General features: G+C 38.4%; 1 protein-coding gene across 1 annotated transcript in view; it reads right to left on the bottom strand.

Annotated features, from left to right (window-relative positions):
* TRIO (trio Rho guanine nucleotide exchange factor) overlaps positions 1-22,945 on the bottom strand; it is a gene marked incomplete at its 3' end in the record, with an annotated part of 250,985 nt that overhangs the window by 52,189 nt on the left and 175,851 nt on the right. The window contains exon 34 of the mRNA XM_082015438.1: positions 14,787-15,030. Within this exon, the coding sequence (XP_081871564.1) occupies positions 14,787-15,030 (244 nt within the window). The remainder of the gene's footprint in view (positions 1-14,786; positions 15,031-22,945) is intronic.

Here is a 22,945-nt window from a genome sequence, read left to right as displayed (position 1 = left end):
ATGGAGAATACCTTTAAGCAAAATGACAAGCTCGGTGCAGAAGAGGCTGGATTGCATGGCACCTCTCACAGCAGCACTGAGCTGCCGCCACCCTTATCCTCTGCTTAAATATTTGTAGACCCAACCCAATGGGACAACAAAATTTGATCAAATGAGCAAAGAAAAAAGGTCATATACTGACCCATGCCATTTGACAGCATTTAAAACATTATTAAAATATTATTTTATTTAATATTATTTAAAATAGCATTTTTTTAAGAAGGAAAAATTAACTGTTTCTTTTTTCACCTTACCCGTGTAAAGCAGAAATGAGTTTTGCTGGTTATATATTTTAAATAATTTTCTTTAAAAAAGTAGACGGTTATTGGCCTCATTGCTGAAAGCAAAGTACAGATGGAAGGCCCTTTAGACCCCTTTTAAGACATTTAAGAAATTTAAGACATTTCTCATTTACTTAAACCTGTGACAAAATAAGCGTCCAGGTTAAAAATTTGTCAATGGCTATTTCATGAACGTTTTAAAATTCCAGCCAAAAAAGGCCCCTTACTTTTAAGACATCATTTTCTAAGAAAGCCTACATCCCAGGGAATAAACAAAGAAACTAAAAAGAAAAAAACAAATTAGAAGAGCACTGTATATCCTCAGCAGATAAGGTAGCACATACTTTATATATGTAAATGAAGCATCACACGCCTGTATCTATTACTGCAGTGAAGGAATGGGATCAACTTTCCGCAATTAATCTCGGGGCTCACTGACGGACAATGTCAGACTGCCAAAAACATCTTAAGGTATTAACATTTTGCCAGCTCACTCCAGTAACAGAAGTAACAGCTCATCAGTCTCTGCCATTAACAGACAAGAAACTGGCTTGCTACAGCTCCAGCCTCCTGCAAGTACCGGCTCCTACCTGCAGCATCTGCAACCACCGTTCGCCGCTCCATTAACCTCCCTATGGAAGTGCTACCTCATCCGTGGTACTATTAGCCTTGCACGTAAGAATGGAAACGATCATCCCTTCTTTCCTTTAAGATGACAACTGGAGTCAAACTGACTGCTTTTCTCATACTCCAAGATATCTGCATGCTAATAGAAATAATAGCCTAACTTATATTCAAACAAGGATAAACATCATTCCAACCTAATCTTTGTAAGGCCCCATGACATTTTGCACCATCTTGGGGAAAATAAGCAGAACAAGTAGGGCAAGCTAAGAAAATGCAAAAATTTAATTTTTAAACACCTATTTGAGTTGCTTCAGAGCCTGAAAAAGAAGCTAACAGCCAACCTTTTTTCCTTAATAGCTACCTTTTGTGAGTAAAAAAAAAAAAGTTTCAAAGATTATAACATTAAAAAATCCAGCTTCAAAATTCAATGTTGTTCTCAAGGAAAACTAAATCTGTCTTTTTCTCTGGAATCTAGCTCCTTGTATTCCAGACATTCCATTTACAAAAGCAATTCATGTATTTTGAAATCAGTGCTACAAAGTTATGTTAAAAATTCTTGTTCATCTTAAAAGTGGAGAAGCATATACAAGATAGTTGAAATTAATAGAAGAGTGAATTCTTTATTCTGCCAGCACCTAAATGTCATGATTTTAAAACCATTTTTTAAGTGACCCGAGACAAATGCTTTCATCAGTTAGAAGTGCACAGTTCTTACAATTCTGAGTCATGTTTCTGCATGTGGGAGAAAAAAGATTCCAATTTGTCTAAAATTATGCAGGACCAAAGACCACCAGACCTAGGAGCCAAAGTTAGACAAATCTGTAACTATTAAAATTCTTGAACTAGATTAACTTTGCACAAACCAATAGGAATTTTATTTACAATATGCATTTACCATTAAAAAAAAAAAATCAGGCAGACTTTGCACACAAATCCTATCTTTGGTAAGTTAGACAGTCTGCCTCACACCAGAATACTCTACCACAACCAAGAAAATGCAGAATAGCAAAAATGCATCAATAGATAAATCTGAGGTTGAGTCTCAAAGGTGAGCCCCCAACAGCATGATTAAAATTCTGAAAGGAGCCTAACGTTGCCATTCCTCAGTGTACAATGTGTCCACAGTCTAACTGCTTGGAGCACAGCTGCGCCACTAGGATCTGGTTTCTTCAGCTCCACACACAAAGATCATCCTGTTCCCAAAAAATATCCCCGCTGCTCCTCAGTCTCACAGATAACACTGCCGGTCTGCGAAGAGCGGAATCATTACAACAGTGGCTCTTTGGACTTACATTCAGCGTGTTGTTTCCTGTTCTTTACTACCAGTGCTGCCAGCTGCCAGAGACACTTTAAATTGAATCAGTCAGAAATTGTATTTTGCAATGAATTGTGTGAACATCCTTAATTTGAGATTTCCAAGAACTCCTTTCAAAATATTGGGGCGTTTCAATACAAAAACCCAACAACAACCTCTAACAAAATATGAAAGCTATCTCATTAGCTGGTAAACCTGGGAAAAGGATTTTCTGATTAAGGGTAAAGAGATATTTTCAGCTGGGTGATTAATAACCTTCCCTTCTACATCTTGGGTAAACCATTTGTCAAGAGCAACTGATATCAAGACACTGAAGTACTCTGGCTTTAATTAAAAATATTGGGAAATGAACCATTTATCCAACTGTTCAGTCACCAAGCCAGGATCTAAACAAATCCTTCCTGTCTGCAGATTTGCAGAACATGCCCTAACTGCTGCTTATGCCTACAGTAAGAAAATAAAAAAGCACATGACATCGTAAACTCTCTCCCATCTTAATTATTCGGCTATTACTTTTTTGAGTTTTTAACTCTGTTCTGTGCTGTAGCCAAGGAATTGGATCCTGCACACCACTCCCAAGAATGAAGAGGCCTTGCAAAGAAATGATGAGACGTTCAGTGTCCCTGGTCTTCTGTTTATCTGGAGAAGCTTTGGGAAAGTTCTGACTCCTCAACACAGTCACCACTGCAGCATGCCAAATCAGCTTGAAGGATCCCAGCCACTGTCAGCAAAACCACAACAAACCAGCTTCAGATAATTCAAACAAAATCTTTTGGATGAGTGCAAGGAATGTTGTTCCACATACATTCACTACTTAGCAGTGGGTGGGAGGGGAGAAGAAATATGCCATGCCTCGTCTCTACATTGGAGAAAACACAAAAAGTGTTCCAAGGGAGACCTACTGAAGAAACACTCATTTTTTACATTAATTTTATTATCCTAGTTATCCTTCAAAATCCTTTTTTTCTTCATTAGAATTTTCTGATGTAGCCTCCTCAACCATATTTAGAACACCCTTTTTCTTCCCTTCTCACTCCAAAGAAAAAGGAATCACCCTGTTGGCGTGAAAAAAAAAATCTGGTCAAAACAAGGTTTAATTTTGCAAACCAGTTGTAACCACACATACAGGAGTTGGAATTCTTTTTAACATAAATCTCTTAGCTAATTATCTTAACTGGAAATGTATGCAAAGACAAAAGGAAATGGTAAGAATATATTCATCAGAAGTGTTCAGAATATTGAATTATGTTCTTGACTTAAAATTCATTTCTTTTAAGTCACTTAAAAGGAAAATGAACAAGTTGTAGTAACCAAACTAGGTCATTAAAAATGAAAGAAATGCTTCTAAAACTGGACACGTACTCCCTGTAAGAAGTACTGATACTGGAGTTCCATACATATGCATCTGGAGGAACTGCTTCTGCAAGCTGTGTGGGCTACGTGCTGGTTGGTAATACTGACCAAAACACTTATTCCCCTTCTGCTAAGTTCAAACTGTACAAATGCATTTTGGTTAGCTAGAAAGGGTTACATCCAGACCTCTCTTCCTTCTGCCTCTGCTCAGTACTGCCTACCAGAAGTCATGTCCACATAACAGACCAGGTTAAGTCTCTCAGGGCTGCCAGGTATAGCAGATGGGAGCCCAGCCACGACCAAACACCCTGCTGCTTCTGGAAGCAGGAAAGGCACATGGGCACTGAAGACACCTGTCTGGATTTCAAACATTAGCACTTAACACAAAACAAACTTACATGCTTTCACAGCTTCCTTTATTATATGAAAAGATATTTCAGCAAAATGAAGCAACCTCCACAACTCCTCTGCACTGCATCTAACAGGAGAGCAAAATCAAAAACGGTCATTTTCTCTCTCTCTCTCAGCCTGGGTTTCACATGCTGCATTTTTGTAAATTATAAACACAGATTTGTTACTAAATACACTGAAGTATATTTGGAGGTTAGCTTTGTCATAGGAAGAAGAGAAAGAAGGGAGCAAAAAATCCACAGGACAGGGGTTTATTATTCTACATTGCCTATCAGATGTTAAAACACATAAGCACTAGAAAATGTATACTGCCAAACAATTCTGCAAATGTGAGTGTTTCTGCACAATAATTAACATGTATTTTGTATCTACTCTGAATTTTAGATGTAGAATAATTCAGTCCTGAAAAATAGAAGACATTTCTGTTTGGGTTACACAGTACACGTTTTGACATCCATTAAAAGAAAGTTAGCTCTGAACCAAAAATCAAACACAAAATGGTTACACAGTTCAGAAAACTGAAAAGGGTACACTTTCTACAAATTACATCATCACCACTTACTAGAATTTTGAAAATGCCATTACAAAATAGCCACTCTAATTCTATGCTTTAGATTTTTCAGAATGAGACTACACTCAGTTAAAACAACGATGCTCCTTTAGGACAGTCATTAAAATTTAGGTGCAAGAGAATTTTTTAATTGCCAATGAAATTTTTGCACATTCTCTTTTCCCAGTTAGTTCCTGCTAAACAAAGCATGCTGTCATGGTAAAAGTTTTAGATTCATAATAATGTTAACTTCCTGAAGCCCACCAAAAGACCTAAACAGACTCTATATCCTAATATGCATGCCTCTTGCTGACAAAAATATGAGATTAGTATTCTTAAGAACTTAAAAGTTTTCCAAAAGGTAGTACTGTCTTTCAAAAGCTCACAATCTGACAAAACAGTGCTATCTCCTCGTGCAATTTAGAATGGCATTTTGCTTTATAAAAGTAATAAAATGCTTCTACATGAAAGATGAGACTGTCAAAATACATAAAATAATTCTTTTCAAATAATAACCATTACAGAAATGTAAGTACTTATCATCCCAACAACTTCAATAACAGATTAAGGCTTTGTTATTCCACAAACAGCAAAAGAAGATAGTAAGATACCACTATTAATTACAGCCCTCGGAACTGGAGTAAATCTCAGCATAGCCTTACAAAGATGACGTGAGTGAGTACTGGATCCCATAGCCTGGGCTTTTACTTAAGCAAGCAACAAGGACACAAAGAGAACACAGGACATACCTCCAGGGTATGATCTGCTGTAAGCACCTTTTCTTCAGATGTTACTCTAGGCCTGTAACCAGAGTTCTGAGTCAGTGGTTTCCAAACGGATTCTGGTAGGACCACATTTAGTCCTGCCACATCTTTGGGATGAAAGGATAAGCACACCTAAGCCTGTTCTACTAAATCAACCAGCATATAGAGTACGTGTATTTTGTTACCCTTGAGACAATGAGAAAAGCTAGCACAAAACACACTAGGATGGACCAACAACCAAGTCAGGCCATGATAAATAACCTCTTTAAAATAGAGTAGCTACTGACAAAAAAATTTAAGATACGTGGTTAACGATTTGGTGGTTTTCACCAATCAAGCTTTCTTGTTTGCTATTGCCTAAAGCGTACTTCAATCCGGTCAAAGAGTCTTCAGCCTTTTGTGTTTTTTGTGGGGGTTTTTCTGTGTTTTAAAAACCCTTTCACTTAATATACTTTTTGGCTAGTGAGCCCTGCTTTCTTTCTCATTCTCTTTCAGGATCTTTTTCATCACTGCAAATTCCCTACATTCAACATTTCGAAGAATGTGCTCCTATTATTTATAAGAGGAAGAGCAGCAGCTTGAACTCAGACCTTGAGGACTCCATTTACTTCCATGTCCCTTAAGCTTTTCTGTAGAAAGCAACAGATGACCATTCAGCTTTACTAGTCTCTCTTTCCAGGTGGCTTACCTAGTAGCTTCTCCTCCTTTAGCGTATTTGCAGGTTCTTACATGCAACTAGATTTCCCTAGACTGTGTTTAAGGAATCTCTGTATCACTGATACTTTAAAGCTTATATTAACAAATGAACATATGCCTAGTAAGGCTAAGATCACACCCAGCACAGTGCAACAGAATACCGCTTTTCATGAGCAGAAATGCTTTTCATGATTCCTTTCTGTTTTTTACGTGGAATGAATATACTTTGGGACAAAATCTTAAGCATTTCTGATATCCCCACAGACACTAAGGGGAGTCCAAGACTCCAGGAAATACTTAGAATGTAACAAGTCCATGCTGGCAATTCTAACTTTTAGTTGAGGATCACAGGATAACTCAAGCTGAAAGGGGCCTCAAAAATCCACATAGTCCAACCTTCTGCTCAAAAGGATAGGTCAGTTATGAGATCAAACCAGATGATCTGGGGCTTTGTCCAGTCTGCTCTTGAATACCTGATATACTTTTAACTGCCTCTTGCAACACGGACTATTTCTGCTGCATTGTAAAAGGTTAACACACAGTAGGTTGGACACAGCTGGTTTATGACTGCCGGGAAAATGACTACAGGAGTCTGGCCATCAAGGACAAATTGATAACAAGCTTACCTAAGATAGCCTTTACTATTATGCCTACATGTTAGTTATATAAATGTCTCCTACTGCTGTAGGGGTTTAACCATTATACATCCATCCTAGAAAACGCATACTGCAAATTTCTGAAAAGCGTTATGAGTACTTTTCCTGGGATCATGAGAAGTTGTTATGGTATTCACTTATCACATAGTGCTATTCACTTATCACAACAGCCTCTTTTACACAGTTTGCTCTAAGAATCCCATCAGTAATTTGTGTAACTTCCATGTTAGAGAATGTTGAATTAAGTTCAATAGTTGTCCCAGACAGGGGAAAATGTCTTGCTATTTGTACATGACTCAAAGCTAGAAGAAAACACAAGCATGTCCCAAATTGGAACTATACCTATATCAGTAAATATGCACTCAAAATAGTAGCAAAACATTGCATAATGAAGCAATGATTTGAAACCAATGCCAACAACTTAAGAGATGTCAAGGGCATCTGTTAAAAAGCTTCTGATAGAGTTGCATTAAAAGTGATGCAACATTTCTACTTTAGCATACATAAGAGACTAATATTTTACTATTTGATTGCAGGAAAAGCGAAATGAAGTCAATGGGACATAGACTTTCAGCAGCCTCCTCACAAAAACAGAATTAGAGGAAGTTAGTGGACCACTAAATCGTGCTACTTATATCTGCAGGCAGTGATGACGACAGATGATGCGATGCAACGTGCTGATGTCCTGAAAGGTGCACAAGAACACTGGCTCTACCCTGCTCCTCAACAATTTTCTCCTCTCCACAAAGCACAGAAATACCTCCCAATACCAAGTTTAAGAATATGTGTCACAGCAGCAAAGTTCCAGAAAACTGGAGTGTCAGAAAAAGAACACAAGACCTTATGGACACTGTCAGTATTACACAGTTCTGTGACAAAAGGAAAACGCATCAGCTAAAATTACTCAGTCAGCCATTTTCAGCCACTCCAGCTACATAAAAATATACACCAATGTCATCTGTCTCAAATAAGGCAGCTACCACACAGCTATGACATCTCCATGTCTCTAGGAGCGCTCTCCTATCTGAATAGGTGTCCCTAGCCCCACTCTCCCTGTCCCTCACCACCTTCCTTACTCACTGAAATGAAATTCTTTGGGTTGCTCTCACAGGCTCTTTGGAGGACCAGCTCTGAAGATTTACTTAATCCAAAGCAAAATATGGGTAACAGACACCCTCAAGAAGCAATTCTCAACACTGAAGCAGCTTTTTCAACAGTTTGTTGCACCTAAAGAGGGACAGTTAAGGAAAATAAACACCACTCCAGGATGTTTTTCTTCAGTTGCCACATACGAGCAACATTTTCAGGATATGATTTTAGTTTGTACTCTGTTCTGCCTCAATACCTTGGTTAGAAAAAGAAACTGCTGTCAGAGAAAGGCTAATTGCAAGCAAAGTAACAACTCTATTGGGAAATCTAAAGCCATCCAAATTGCTGGTTTATATCCACCTTCTACCTCCCAAAGATCAGCTGTGCAAATACATCTGTTCTGAAGCAGATACTTTTTACACACTGATTTCCTTTCCAGCGACAATATATAAGAGAAATATATTTGGCAGCTGTCTGGGACCAAAAGTACATTCAAGCCAGTATTATAAAATTTATTCTTTTTCTCAGCTGTAATACTGAGCTCTCAAGCAGGGCAAAAAGCTTTAATTATGTATGTATAAAAATTCCAGAGACAAGTTAACCACATACTTGTGCCCACAAATGGAGTCCGCATGGGAAATACAGATATATCTGACATGTCTTCCTGGGCTGGGTTATGATAAAACAACAGTGCAGGAGTTAAAGGCAGGCTAATGCAGAAATCAATCGTATGATGTTTCAGAGCACATATAAACTTGATTTAGTAAGAACTCTTGTAGAAATTCAAATTGTGAGATTCATTGAATTTCCTTATGTAGTTTAGGACTGCATAACGCCAAGGAAGCAATTCATACTGACTTTACTGTTTATTCAAAGCTGAGTTAGAATTTGGCTATTAACTCTGACCATCTGATACACTTGGGCTATAAAGCTCAATGCAAAGATTATGATCTTATGGACCACAGTCAATTGCTGACATTTTATTACTTATGTTTACTTATGCTCAAACCATGTTTTTCACTGCAAACTCAACTAAAACCACAAGGTGGGAAAGTCAGGATAGAGAATTCTTGTTTTACTTCATACTGTTTTATTTATCTGGACTGAAGCATGAGAACATGTTTGAAAAACCACACACACACACAAAACCCCCTAAATTCAAACTATGTTTGCTGCTATTAGACTAGTAATGCTTTTTTGGCAAAATATTTGCGATTACATGGAAATCCATGATTTATTACACTTTCAAAACAACTGATAATTGTGAAGTTGAACTTCAGCTATTAAAATGCCTGCACCTCTGTTGAACCTCAAGTCTGCCTGATAAATATGTTGAACTGATGCTGCAGCATGGCTTTACAATTTTTTGCTAATTTCGACAAGCAGAGTGTGAAATCCAACTGACTGCTCAGCTTTGCCTTCTGTGAGCTACTCATAAGGCTTTCTATTAGCTGGTTATGTGGATGGGCAGCCTGTTATTTGGAAATTCTATGAGGCGGCAATTGATTCATCAAGAAACAGAACTTTTAGATCAACATTTTGTGTCTTGTACAACTACAACATACTCCTCGATATCGCTTTCTGCACGTGATGGCGCCCAGCTGTGTAGCAGAAGCAGACCCCGGTATGGGGTGGTGGCCTGGAAACGACAGTCCCCACCCTTTGCCACGTGGCCCCAAGGCAACAAGGCAAAGCAAGTACTGTACCTACTCACTCTTAGGAGTTACTTTCCCTGCTTGGCCTGGGCTCTAACTTTCATTTCCTGCAGCTGCAAGCGCTGTCAGACAGTCTCACAGGCAGCACTTTGGCTCTGAGCCATGGGTGGGGATCCTTCATCCTTACACATGGCCCATGCTTCGCTTGCTTGCAGTCTCAGAACAGCAAATCCTCCCCTTCTACAGCCTCCCTCTGCTTGCAAGCAAACAATTGCTGCCCAAGTCATGCTTTTTTTCTTCTACTGCAAACAGGGAGCCCTTCTTCAATCATTCAAACTGGATGCCCATTTTGCTTGATCAAATTCTGCTGCTGCCACTATTCAGAGCTTCCTCTTCCTATATAACAGTATTTGGACTCGGCATGGAAACACTCCATTTCTCAATCATAACTTTGAAAGCTCTCGATCATATGTGAGATGTTTTACCTTTATTCACTCCCATTCCCCTTTCATCCAAAATCAATATTCTGAATAGAAGGTCTCCAGTTGTGCAAGAGCAAGCTTACTTCAAGTAACAAAGTCAAGACTCTTTTATCTCATTCTGTGGCCTCAACTATTAAATATCTCTCTCTCCTGGGGAAATAACCTCTAGATCACCCATGCAATTTTTCTTTTTCTTAATTCCTGAATAGGAGGTCCCCATACCAATTCAAGAAGAGCTCTGACACCTCCAACACCTGCCCTACATCACTTCTTCCCATCTTGCAGGTGTAGAAAAAGCCTTACTACACAGCTCTTTAAACAAATTTGTCAGCCTTTGCCTTGGAAAGCATCAGCCATGCGATCCTCATTATTGTGGTAGATTCTTTGAGAGACACAAGAGTTGCGGCAGGGGGAAGATGGCTGAAATAACTTTTATCTGTTTATGACACCAGTCAGGACAGTATCCTGAGAGTAAAATCAAAAGCCAGTATTCAATACTGTGGTGGTGCATGTATGTCACCATGTTACTAAACATCAGCTACCTTTCAGATCTGAACAAACCTATACAGGCAGCTGGATTGTACCTCCAGGTAAAGAAAAAGATCTCTGTTTTGGCCAAGTTTTGAACCAAACAGATAGTAACATCAAATGACAGTTAAATGTGGTCCCCAAAAAACCTGTAACTTCTAAAGACGGCATGTAAATGTAAGCTTCATGAGCAAAGACTTGTTGTAGCCTTTGTAGCTCTCCAAACAGAAGCATCTACAGACGAGGTATGTTGGACTATCACAAATTCTTCAGCCTTCGTAAGTACTCATGAAGTTGTAAAAGACAGTGAACTTGTGATCTAAACAGGCAAGAGATTCACAAACAATTTTAAATACCTGTCAATTTTTCTGAGCTTACAAGTTCAATTTTGTTACACTGGATCCTGTCCCCTGCCCTTTACCCAAAGCTCTGTGGCTGTGTAAATGCCCTGCAAACAGAGGAAAGAGAACCGCACATATAAAAAGGATGTTTCACAGAATGAAAAGAAACCCTTGTTAAAAAAAAACCAGAGAAGCACCAAATAAAACAACAGGAACATTCTTTCTCTCCCACGCCCAATAACATGTGGGGAATCATTGCAAAAAAATTGTTGCCTTATGTATTACTTGTGAAAAACATGTTCTTCCAAAGCTAGTAATTTATTTTTTGTAGTGTACCAACTGTTATTCAACCTCTTCACTACCCACTTGTTTGTCTTTTTTTCCCCCATTATAAAAGGGATTTAGTTTTTTTTAAAACGGACTCATCTGTAAACCGCATGTTAAATTGATTAAATGACCCAAATAACTACAAAAATAGATTTGATATCCAGCAGAGTGAGCAAGAGGTCTGGAACCTGCAATCAACCCTCCCCCTAAATGAATATCCACTTAGAAAAAAGACATTCACTATGTAATGCTTTCCCCATACTCTTAACAAAATGTCTGTTATCTTAACTACTATAAAATTTAAAAAATTGAAGACACTGTAAATGCATTATTCTTTTACCCATTGATACTGATTAGATATTTAAAGCAATACACATTCTTAGAGGTCAAGTAACACATACATTTGTAGGCAAGTGATGAGGGTCATTTTTGGGGCTGTTTTCTAACATGAGAATCAAACAATGTTACCTTTCATGGTTGACAGATAACACCTGGACCAACCAGGAATGACCAAGATCAGCTAGCAGAACTGGGCTTCACTGAACATACTTTTTGCTTTAATGATCTTTCATGTTATCCTGCTTTGGATAATCATTTCAGATTATTTAAGGCGTTAAATACCGCTCAACATTTCTGTACTCAGTGATGAAATGTGGTTTTACACAACTTAAAACCCAGCTGTAAATTAGAAGACTTTTGCCATTTCAAAACTTTGAAGCTCACTTCCCCTCTGACATGCCGTGGCTTTCCAACTTGTTTAGTTGGCAAACAGTATTGAGAAACACTGTTGAAAAGATCAAAATTGCAGGGTCCATGGATATTGAAAGGAGTGCAAAACTCATCGCTTCAACAAGCCGTTTGTATAGGCTAAGCACTCAACATCCAAGCAGCCACCCCCACTACTTCCGATGGTGATCACCTCCCTTTTTCCTTTGGACTTACATAAAACCTCTCTCTCTCTGAGCCTCTCACAACAGCTTGCGATGCCAGACACGCACAAATTCCACACTTGTGTTTACTGCACGTGGCTTAGCCCATGAAATGTACAGAATTACTCAGACCTGATGCTCTCACACTGTGAGCCTGACATATCACACGTATTTTCAGACCTAAAAACTCGAGAGGGCAATATCGCAATTTGTTGAATAATTAAAAAACTCTGAAAGTTTTACCGAATTATAGTTAAAAAAAAAAGAAGAAAAAAAAAGTATTAAAAGACTGAAGTGGCAGAATCAAGCACTAGAAACCTAGGTAATAGAACATTTAAGAGTTGTCCACCCAAGTACATGGACTGCCTTAAATAATGCAAGTCATTCACTTGTTCTTTGTTATGGGGGTTGTGTTTTTGGTTTTGTTTTGGGTTTTTTTTTGGAATTCATACCTTAATGCCCACAATGAACAATTCTGAGAATATAATCTAATTGTTTTTCCATTCTTCTGATTAGCATATTCCCCAATGCCTTATTTAAAGATCTTTAATCAAGTGCAGCACTTGAGAATGAATAATTGCTTTGTTGGATTGTCTGAGGTACTTCTCACAAGCTACTTTTCACTATGGAGAGAAAAATAAAATCAAAGCACTCCACTAATTTTGCTTAATTTTTGTAATCCCTCTGTGAAACAAACACTATCAACCTCTTTCAAACAACAGAAAGTTTAGGTAGAGACTGAAGTCAAACGTACCCAGTGATTTCAAGTACACAGTCTAAAGTTGTTTGGTTTTTTGCTTTTTATTTCCCTCCCCAGATTACTTAACATTATATAATAGCTTGCATGTTCAAGAGAGTTCACACTGACTTCAGTCACAGTCACATGCACAGGAAACTTCACAAATCAAACACCCAGCTCCTAAAGCCTGACCCCCAGTAATGTGGGAATAAACACTTAGCAGCTGCTTCTTATCAGCTGGGGTTTAGATGGCATGCCACAACATCCCACAGGAAGGCTGTGACAGAGGCAGGGACAGAAGTCACTTCTGAGGCTGCACTCAACCCTGCAAATCATGCTCATTCTAGCAATGGCCTTCTCTTCTTCAGTCTCCATGATTAATATAATTAATTAATTAATGCTCTTTATTTCAAAGCAACATGTTGAACAGAAACTGAAGTAACTTTCCCCAAACAAACACTAAAGGAAAAAAAGCAATAAAGGTTATGTCCACTCGTTTGATTAATAAAAGTAACCTCTCAAAGACAAAAACAGCTCTGGTCTCTCCCTCAAGAGTCTGGCACGCTCAGTGTTCTTAATATAACATATATTGTCCAGTACAATCTGCCTCTCATAATAAAATTCTCTGCATTCAAAGGTGAAATCCCCTAGCTCCAAAGGAAACTGGATATATCAATTCTGTGAGTGTTGTTAAAAAAAAAAAAAAAATCCTGTTGACATTTCCGTGATTTCACCCCCTAATCAAGGAAAGAAATGTTTCAGGGATACATAACTACATTTTCCAATTTTATCATCAGAACAACTGCAAACTTTCTCTATCCAAATTATTATAGGACACAAAAGGACAAAAAAGTATTCCAACTATACAGCTCAATCCTTCAGACTTCCCCTCTCCATCACCCTGCATTCAGGAAGTTCCTGCTGTGCATGTTCCTAATGTAAGAAACACACACTCTCCCCCCTCTTAGCCAAGCACATTTATACAGTGTCTGAAAAAAATGGGAAAATTTGTAATGTGGTATCTGGGATGGACTGAATAATTGAAAAATTTGGGGTTACATTTATGAAAAAGTCACAAAATTCTGGTTTTGGAGTTTTGGAAACCAAGTTATCCCCAACACCGTTTTCCTGCTAATCTTGTTACTTGTAATAACAAACTTTTTGAAATGCATCTTTTTCCCCAGCATGTGATGAAACACCTTCTAATTTACTGTTTTTCTGGTGTGGTTTTTTTTTAGTTCACATTGCTTTCTGTTCACAGGCTGCAAAGTCAGGTAGTTTCAAATGAAGCAAGGAAGTATTTTCTCTAATAACAAACTATTACATAAGCCTGGGGAGTTTACGGAGCCAAAGGACCATAGCACACCAAAGCCTTAAAAACTTTCAAAAAAATTGTCAGATTTTGTGGCACCCTTCAGCAGCACATTCTTCCATGCATCTGAAAAAACAAATTAAGATTTCAGAGTTGCTCTGGGAAAACGGGATGAATGTGCCATAGCTACTCTAGAAAACTCACTTAAGTAAAATACAGAAGTCCAAATAGCCAATTCCTGTGCCAGGGCATGCATACAAATGCGTGTATTTACTTTTTCCAGTGCTGAGCCCGATGTTGTCATGACTTCTTACTGCAGGGTTTCTCAGGAGCTACTGATATTGTATGCTGGAGATTTTCTTCCCTCCCCCCTTTGAGCACAATGTCAGGTATAGATTTTCCTATCATCACAGCTTGATCCAACATGATATATAACTCTGTTCACTAAGATATAGTTTGCTTAAAGCTCTTCCCTGTCTTTGGCCACATTTTCACTTAACGTTGAGAATTGCTGACTGCTTATTTCAGCATAGATAGTGTGGCTGCAGGTCGCTAAAAGCATTGTGCTTTATCTCATTAAAAACTAGAAACCAAAACAGTGCAAGAACACCCAGATGCCTGTTCGCACAGTACTCCCCATTACCCAAAACTCGCGCTCCTGATGACGAGACTTAGTTTCTATCTTTTCTTACCTTTGTGGTTAAAAATCCCCTCCATCTCCATACTGCTGCGGGAGTGAGCGATGCAGAGGGACCCGCAGGGGACCAGGCCTTCTGCAGCTGGGGACCGATCTGTGGTTCGAACCAGACACCAGTCGGGCTTGTCATGGGGCCTCTCCAGGACCTCCACCGTCTGCCCGCGGCGGATTGTCAGCTCATTACTGTTGCAGGCGGTGAAATCGTGGATTACCACCGTCAGCTCGCACCCACCAGACAACTGTGAGGAGAAAAACAAGAAGGAGAAGCCAGATGAATGCTCGTTATCAAACTATCCGTCACGCACCGTTACCTATTTAGGATTCCTGGCAGGATTCGACTTTTGGATGAGATAGCAAGCTTCTGGGACTTTCCACATCAAGAAGAGATCATTTCAAAATCAGGCAGTTCTGGTGTTTTAGAACAGATTTTTAACACTGCTTGTCTCTGCCTATGTTCAAAGCACACCAGGGTTGTGACAATACTGGGCGGAGGATTTAAGTGGTTTTTCTTGCTAGACTGCTCCTTACCCCGAAAGCTGAAGTAGCAGTCGCTTCAGAATATATTTTACGGGTGATATATTTTATGGGTGATAATTGGCAACAAAAAGACATATATTACTAAATACAGTCACTCATGAGCTTTGTTATCTTGCAAATTCAAGGCAGAAAGAGGGACCTTTTCTGAATGAGCTTACTGCCTTATTCCCACCCCACTCACAGTTTACTTTCTACATACACAGGTCACAAAATCATCCAGGATACACCATACATAATTATAAAAATCAGCATAAAGTTCTTCCCGTAAGTTTCCCAAATACCTAGCTATTTGATAAAAAATCCACCTGGGCTTACAACTTTAACATTTTTGCTGATTCCCCAAATAAAACCACACAAGCTTGAATTAAATGCATGCAAGCTTAGGGTTTTCCTCCCCCTCTTTGAAACACTTCATTAGAATTACTTTGCCTAAGCTTAAGTTTCTTCTCTTTGATTGTTTCATCTGCTTTGATGTGAAACGAAAATTATTATCAGAACTTTGCAAAGTTCCCAAGATTGCTCAGTGCCAGTGCACCCATCCAACTTAAGCAAACAGCCTGGGAATTCCTTCTCCTTCCACGTGGCAATGGCATTCCAGGCTACTTCAGCTTTTCATGTGTGAATATTTCTATATTTCTATATTGCACTCAGCAGCTCAGGCTGCTTCAGTGCAACGTTCATATCAGATCTCAGCTGGCAGGCAACTTCTGTGAATTCAGCAACTTTGGATCAAGCCAGTAAACTTCAACTCTGAGAGGTAATCCTGCAGTGCTCTACGCTGACAAAGAAGGACAAATACCCTGTGAGAGTTCCAACTGCAGCAAATATAGAAGCATGTGCTACACCAACATACTGCACGGTTCCTGCTACGTTATTTTTGACTATTACATTTAGGCTCTTACATGGCTGCCAGCTGCATCCCATGAGCTTTAGGGAAAGGAGATATGAGACTGCATTGTTACTTATTTATTAGTTTTCATTACAAGCCTGGAACTGAAGCTCCAGATAGAAACTTTTCTAAGATAACACTGTTATCAAGCAAAAATTTTAGAGCAAATGACAAAACCAGCAAAGCCCCAGGAAGACTCAAAGGTTATTTCCAAGCTTCTCTTCCTCAAGCCTGCAACAAACAACAGGACATAACTCCTAGCAGATGGTCTGCAATAACTCCAGAGTTTTCCCATGGTCTCTGCCTGCTAGTCTCACTGGCTACCCTTGCTTGTGTGTGCACACAAAGAAGAAAAAAGTTTTCTTGGGGGGATGCAGAGGCCAAGAAGGGCAGAAAAGCCTCATACATCTAGCTTTTAAGGAAGATAAATCAGGTTGCACCCATTTAGATCCACGCTAAAAATTAATCACACTGCTTCTACTACATCTCTCTAGATGGCCCCAATACCCAAATTACAGAGGGGAGGTACATCTTCAAAATATGTTAGCTCCTCCCTCATTAAAAAGTTTCCTGTTCTCTTACACTCTTTCTCCATATTATATTAGTTTTCAGTCCATGCAAAACTATGCCAAAGGGGAAAAAGTAAAGAGCTTTCCCTTATTTTCTGGTATTGATTTATGTTACAGCCTTCTTCAGACAAACTCAAAAACAATTGAAACCATCTGTATGCCTGATGGGGACTAACAAAAACGCTGATGAAGTATGACTTCACAAGGTGTCCAAGGCAGACCAAATTTTTCTCAGGAGAGTTTATATCCGTCTCAAATCAGTGCAAGCACCAAGACAGTAAAAAGTTGACACTTTCCAGAAACTGCATCTAGTCTTTGTATTTTCTCCTGAATACCTACAGGAGCATAGTTTTGGTGCTGTGCTTGTTTTCCTGACCCTTTACTTCCTACAAATAGAGATTAAAACATACTTTGTGACTGGTCTAACACAATATATAGATGTTATATATAAAATAATATAGATATTACATATAAAAAAATATAGATGTTATTTCTCCTACTTCCCCTAATTAAAAAAAAAAGTTAAGATCTCAGATTTTACATTCACTAAGTATTTTATATTTTATTAAGCTAAAGGAAAAAGCAAACAAAGCTGTCAGTGGCTATGTCAGAAACTATTAAAATACAAAATAATCCCAGTCTTTCAGACTGTGTGGGAATCAGATATCCTAGCTGATCCGCATTCCACTGAAATTCAATTTTCAATCGCACTTCAGTACACTCTGTAAGACACTTCCAGGACGCAATTGTTAGTTCTACACCATCCTCAAACATGGTGATAGATGTTTGCCGCTAGATGCAACTTAGTGCAGGACTTCTCTGCTGCTGCCTAACACACCAAAAACAATGATGTCTCTACCCAGCACACATCTACGTCATCCTGGAGCACTGAACAAAAAAGCATTTACCAATTTTCCCTTCCTTTGGGATATCAACCCTTCTTTCTCCCTGCAACAGTTATGGTTAGGGAATGCTGCTTTCCTCTTTGTTCCATTGCTCGTTTTCTCTCCATAACACACTTTCTGAAAGCAGTTTCATCTTTCGCACTGATTAAATGCAGTTGGACAGCAAGGAGTGTCTGTGATTAAGCGCATTGCTCAACAGCTGTTGTTGGACAGCTTTGGCAAGGCTCTCTGGGCTAGCTGGAGGGAAGAGCAAGAGGCACAGCAGAACCCGGAGACTGACTTGCACTGAAGAGTTACAAACCATCTAAATCCAAATTTAGGCTGAACAAGGGCTTTATATACTTTATCCATCCTTCTCAAGAAACCCTTTATGTAAACTGAATTAATCACGCATGATAAAAATAAATGAGGCTATGTCTGAAACATGGAAACTGGAGAGACAGAGACAAGATGAGAAACAAAAGCCAGACAGAAATAGAACCACAGATTAAAAAAGGCGCAAGGTTTAATTAAGCAGCTTATCATGGTACATAGTGTCTTGCTGTTGCTGAAATTAACGTTAACCCTCTATGTTCATCTCTCTGGGGCCTTTTAATCACTGTTGCTTGTAGAGAGGGAAAAAAAAACCAAAAACGTAACACTCACTGGCTGAATATACTCTTAGCGTAGGTTTGCTGAAGTCAGAGACACCACACCACGACTTATCCGCCACCAGTATCTGGGAAGATCACCACTGACAAGAGTTCTGCTACATACAACGGCTTTTACACCAGGTCATATAAACTCCTCTCAGGACTGCAAATTAAATTTACTGTCCCATAGTAATTTTACATTGAGGAGAAGGGAAAGGAAAGAGATTTCTCAATTATTTCAAGCATGAAAATCTTTAATCCCCTTTTAAAATGTAAACAAGTGCACTGTGGGAGGAAAGAAATGGGAGACAGACAAAAGTCTCTCTCAAATAAGGAGTATCTTGCTTTGACCAGGTAGCTGCCCAGACTTGGTTTCTGACTCTGAAGAGAGACGCATACTCAAAGCTAAGTCTGTTTTTTTACTAGCATTTTTTCTACTGATGGGAGCCTTTTCTCTTCTGCAGTCTCAGCTGGCAGAACTAAATACTTGGTTGTCTCCTGCTGCTTCAGTTCTTTTTCTATTTTCCAAAGTACTATACACAAGCTTAAAGAAGCATGTGAATGAAAACCAACTTCATACAGACAGCAGTACAAAGTGTTACCAGCTGGGCACAAAAGACAATTTGTTAAAAATAAAATATTGCTCCACTGACCACCCAGAGCAGCTAGCATGATTTCTACTATTTAGAATAACACCCAATGACAGCTGTTCTTCTAAAAGTCTCTCATCTTCAAACTATAAAATAATAGTTTGGATTATTTCATGTTTCTACCAGTTCACTTAATAAAAGCATGGGAAAAAAAAAAAAAAAAAAAATCTATCAGACCTACACTGTTTCCATGAGCCTCCCCATTTTATTTCCTATGCATTGGATCAAGTTTAAAAGATGACATTAAAATCAGACCAAGCTCTGAGGCTAGAAACAGCTGAAAGGTTAAATGAATGGCGCCAAGTGTCATCTCTTTTATTTGTTAGCCCCCTAAAATGCTGGCTACAGTGCTACAGAAGGTAAATGGAAGGAATGTTGCGAAAAGTGAAGGGCAAAATACTTACTGAGAAAGGTACAATTAAAGCACTCATTCAGAAAACTGAGGATGCTCTGACAGAGTAGAAATCTCCCTCTCAAAAAAATCTGTATTTCACTCTGGACTCCATTATACCTTCCAGTAATTCAGGATGGGTCAGTGCTATGGGTATATTTAGCATGTCTTGCAATAAGAAGATACACCGCATGATATTAAAAATAGGCTGGAAAGGGAACTTAAGTCACCTAGTCCACTTCTTCATCTAGAGCATGACCAACTACATCTATGTGAATCACGATTAACATTTATCCAAATTATTCTCAAAGTTCTCCAGTTATGGAGATTCCCCAGCCTTCACAACTACTCTGCTCTAGGACATCACATTTTCATACTCATAAAAAAAAAAATTACAATCGTTTATTAAAGATAAGTCCTTTGATCTCATCCCATCCATTGAAAATATGGGTAAAAGACTGATTTGTAACTCTGTGTAGTAGCTTTTTTACACACTTGAAGACCTGAAGTTCTTCCTCCTGGCTTTTTTCTTTAGACTCACTAGTCCCAACTCTTTATCTTGCCTTGTAAGTTATATTTGGTAGACGTCTATTCAGTCTTCTTTTTCTTCTTCTTTCCCCTGGAACTCCTCCAATGGCCCAATAATTTGCTAAAATTCTGTACTCAAAACTGGGTGTGGTATCTAATAGGGGCCTTATGAGTACTGAGTAAAGAATGAGGACTTTGTGTCCTGCAGCTCAGTATCCTATTTCTACAAGCCAATATAGGGCTGCCCCGCTTCATAACTGCATCACACTGTCAAAATAATAAACAGTTTGTGAGTCTCTATAGCTTCTAGATCATCTTCTCAAAAACTGTTCAATACTCTCTCTGTTTTCATTAGTAGTTGACTATTTCCACCTATTCACGTTAGCGCAAATGTGTTCCTATTAAATTGCATGGTATTTTGCCAGTTAATTTCTCCCATTTGCCAAGATGACTCTGAATTCTAATTCCGCTCTCCAATATAGTTTTCAGATGACATGAAGCTAGGAAGGATGTCAGCTTTATAAACGTACGGTCTATTGCATCATCCCAGTCATTACTGAAAAGCAACATGCAACAGTGGAGCCAACAATCAGAAGTTACAATTCTAGCCCCAAAAGCCAGTGTGCAGAAGAAAAAAGCTAATCATGAAGTTATTCTGTGTTGTTAAGGCATCTCCAGTTATGTCAGAAAACAAGATGCAAGGAAAGAAGTTCATCTAGACAATACTCAACCACTTACTACCAGGCTAAGGATTTTCAGCTCTTTCAAATCATATATCTGAGAAAGTGAGAGAGAGAGTATTGTTTTGGGTAAGGGATTTAATTCTTTATGTTCTCCCTGTATAACAGCTTAGCACTTCTAACAAAAACATTTATTTTAAAAGAATCAACTGTCTGAACATATTATATGAGAAACTAAAAGAATGGTTTTACTTGTCTGCTGATTAATATGACAAGATTGCTATTTGTTGTCTTAATCACAATAGTGGATACACATGAACAGAAAAATGTTCAACAACAACATAGTAAGTGATACAGTGCTAAACTTTTTTACCACTTGACTAATACTATTTTAAATTACTTGAAATTATTAATGTTTCTCAATTGGAATCCCAGCTCAGTCTGGGACATGCTTCAAATTCAACCAAGGACTTCCACTGCTCCATCTGGTTAACCACATCAACAGCACCTAAAATCCCTAAAACAGTTTCACTCCATCTCTGCAAGACATTCACGCATACTTCAAGCTTCTAAGCTGAAAAAACAGAGTCAATTTTAAATCCCAAATGAACTGCAGCTAATAAATTCTCAACATACAAAGGGAGAGATTACTTCAGATTCAGCAAGAGTGTTAAGGTAGCCTACAGATTTAACTGGCCTTCTGCCTGTGACTGTTCCTTAATAATTTTTATTTTGTATTTCCAAAGAGATTAAAATTTTCTCTTCCTAATGTAATTTAACAAACCAAAACATATAATACAAGCATTGACAAAAGCTATTCTGCTTAAACACACACTTTTAAAAAGTGCACAAACAGTAAATTTCTTCTTTGGACATACAATACATAGCACAAGTAATTCCCATGAGTCTCCCAGTTTTCAGTTTGGTTTTTTTGTCAAAGAAAAGTCTAACAAAAATTTTTACACATAATGTGAGAACACAAAACTACTTTAAAAACAATGCTATGATCACTAAATTAAAACTTAATTTGTCAGGGAAATATTTAAAAGCGTTCTCCATTCCTCCTCCTTTTAACTCCTATTGACCAGGCTGTCGCTAAGACTACTCCTCATGTCAGATTGGAAGACAATCCTGATGGCATTTCACTTGGCCAACTTTCCTAGCAATCTCACATGATGCATGAAATATTACAGGAGGGGCAACAGGAGACAATCCATGCTATTCCCCAGTAAACCATATATCACTAACAACTGAAGAGAGGCAATGGTTGTGCATGGCAGGGATGGATTGCATCACCTCCATTTGAATTGAAGCACAATCCAGCCGGGCTGCGTGCACACAGCTTGATGTCTCAGCCAACAATCAGGTAAATCAGAGAGAGCATATCTTGCTTTTGAGTATGATAGGTTACCCAAACTCTTTAAGAACACATAAAAAATTAATGAAACTGTTTGCTAGTATACACACCACAGTTTCTGTATATCACTAAATAGTGAAGTAAGAATGCAAAGAATAAAATAACAAGTCATCAAAAGACTTTTTTTTTTTTTCTCTAACCAAGCATTTTTCTCACAGATACCCTTAGAAGAAACCACCACCAAAATTACAGACCAACTTCAGTACAAATACACAAGGTCAAAACATAGGCTTTTTGACAAATACAAGAGCAACCCTAAGCACCTTATACTTCCCTTCTTCTGTATTCGTCTTCTTTACAGGGAAAAATTAAAACCATAGAGTTTAAGTGACATGCAAAAATACAGAAAACTAACTCTTTTAGATGACGATGGGAATGGTCAAAATATTACTCCAAGAACCTATTCACTTAGCTGCTCTGTAATATACTGATTATTTTCCTGCATAGTTTGAATGGCTCATCAGACAATTTTACCCAATGAGGTAATAGGCTAGAAATCCCTAGCCATGTTTTCAAGTAGAAGCTGTGTAGAAAATTATGTTTTAACTCATTCTTCTGTTTGACAAACTTGTATTATCCATCTCTACCTTCCTTCAAGGTCCTAACACTTCTCACTTGCCAGAAATCATCCTTCAATTCTGAAGTAACAGACACATGTTTCATGTAAGAACTTTTACTCTTACGATGCCTTTCTTCCACCCATAAGAAACACTGTTATCTTTATGGGATAACCCAGACAATCTATAGGCAGAGATGGAGGAAAGGAAACACTAGCACTAGCATCATATGATAGTGTTGTGGGTTACTCCTCTTTAATAGATGATTTCCATCAGCTCTAATGCAGAAAGTGAACACTCTTTAGCCTATGAACACTGGAGAGTGTTTTTCCTTCACAAAAGTAACTCTGTGGCAACCACCAACCTCAAGCTAATACATGGTATGCTTTCAGAAAGGCT

The sequence above is a fragment of the Phaethon aethereus genome (assembly GCF_964289735.1).
Source record: "Phaethon aethereus genome assembly, chromosome: 2".
NCBI classification, from domain to species: domain Eukaryota; kingdom Metazoa; phylum Chordata; class Aves; order Phaethontiformes; family Phaethontidae; genus Phaethon; species Phaethon aethereus.
Note: the sequence above shows the minus strand (reverse complement) of the source record. Positions and strands in the feature narration are given on the sequence as shown.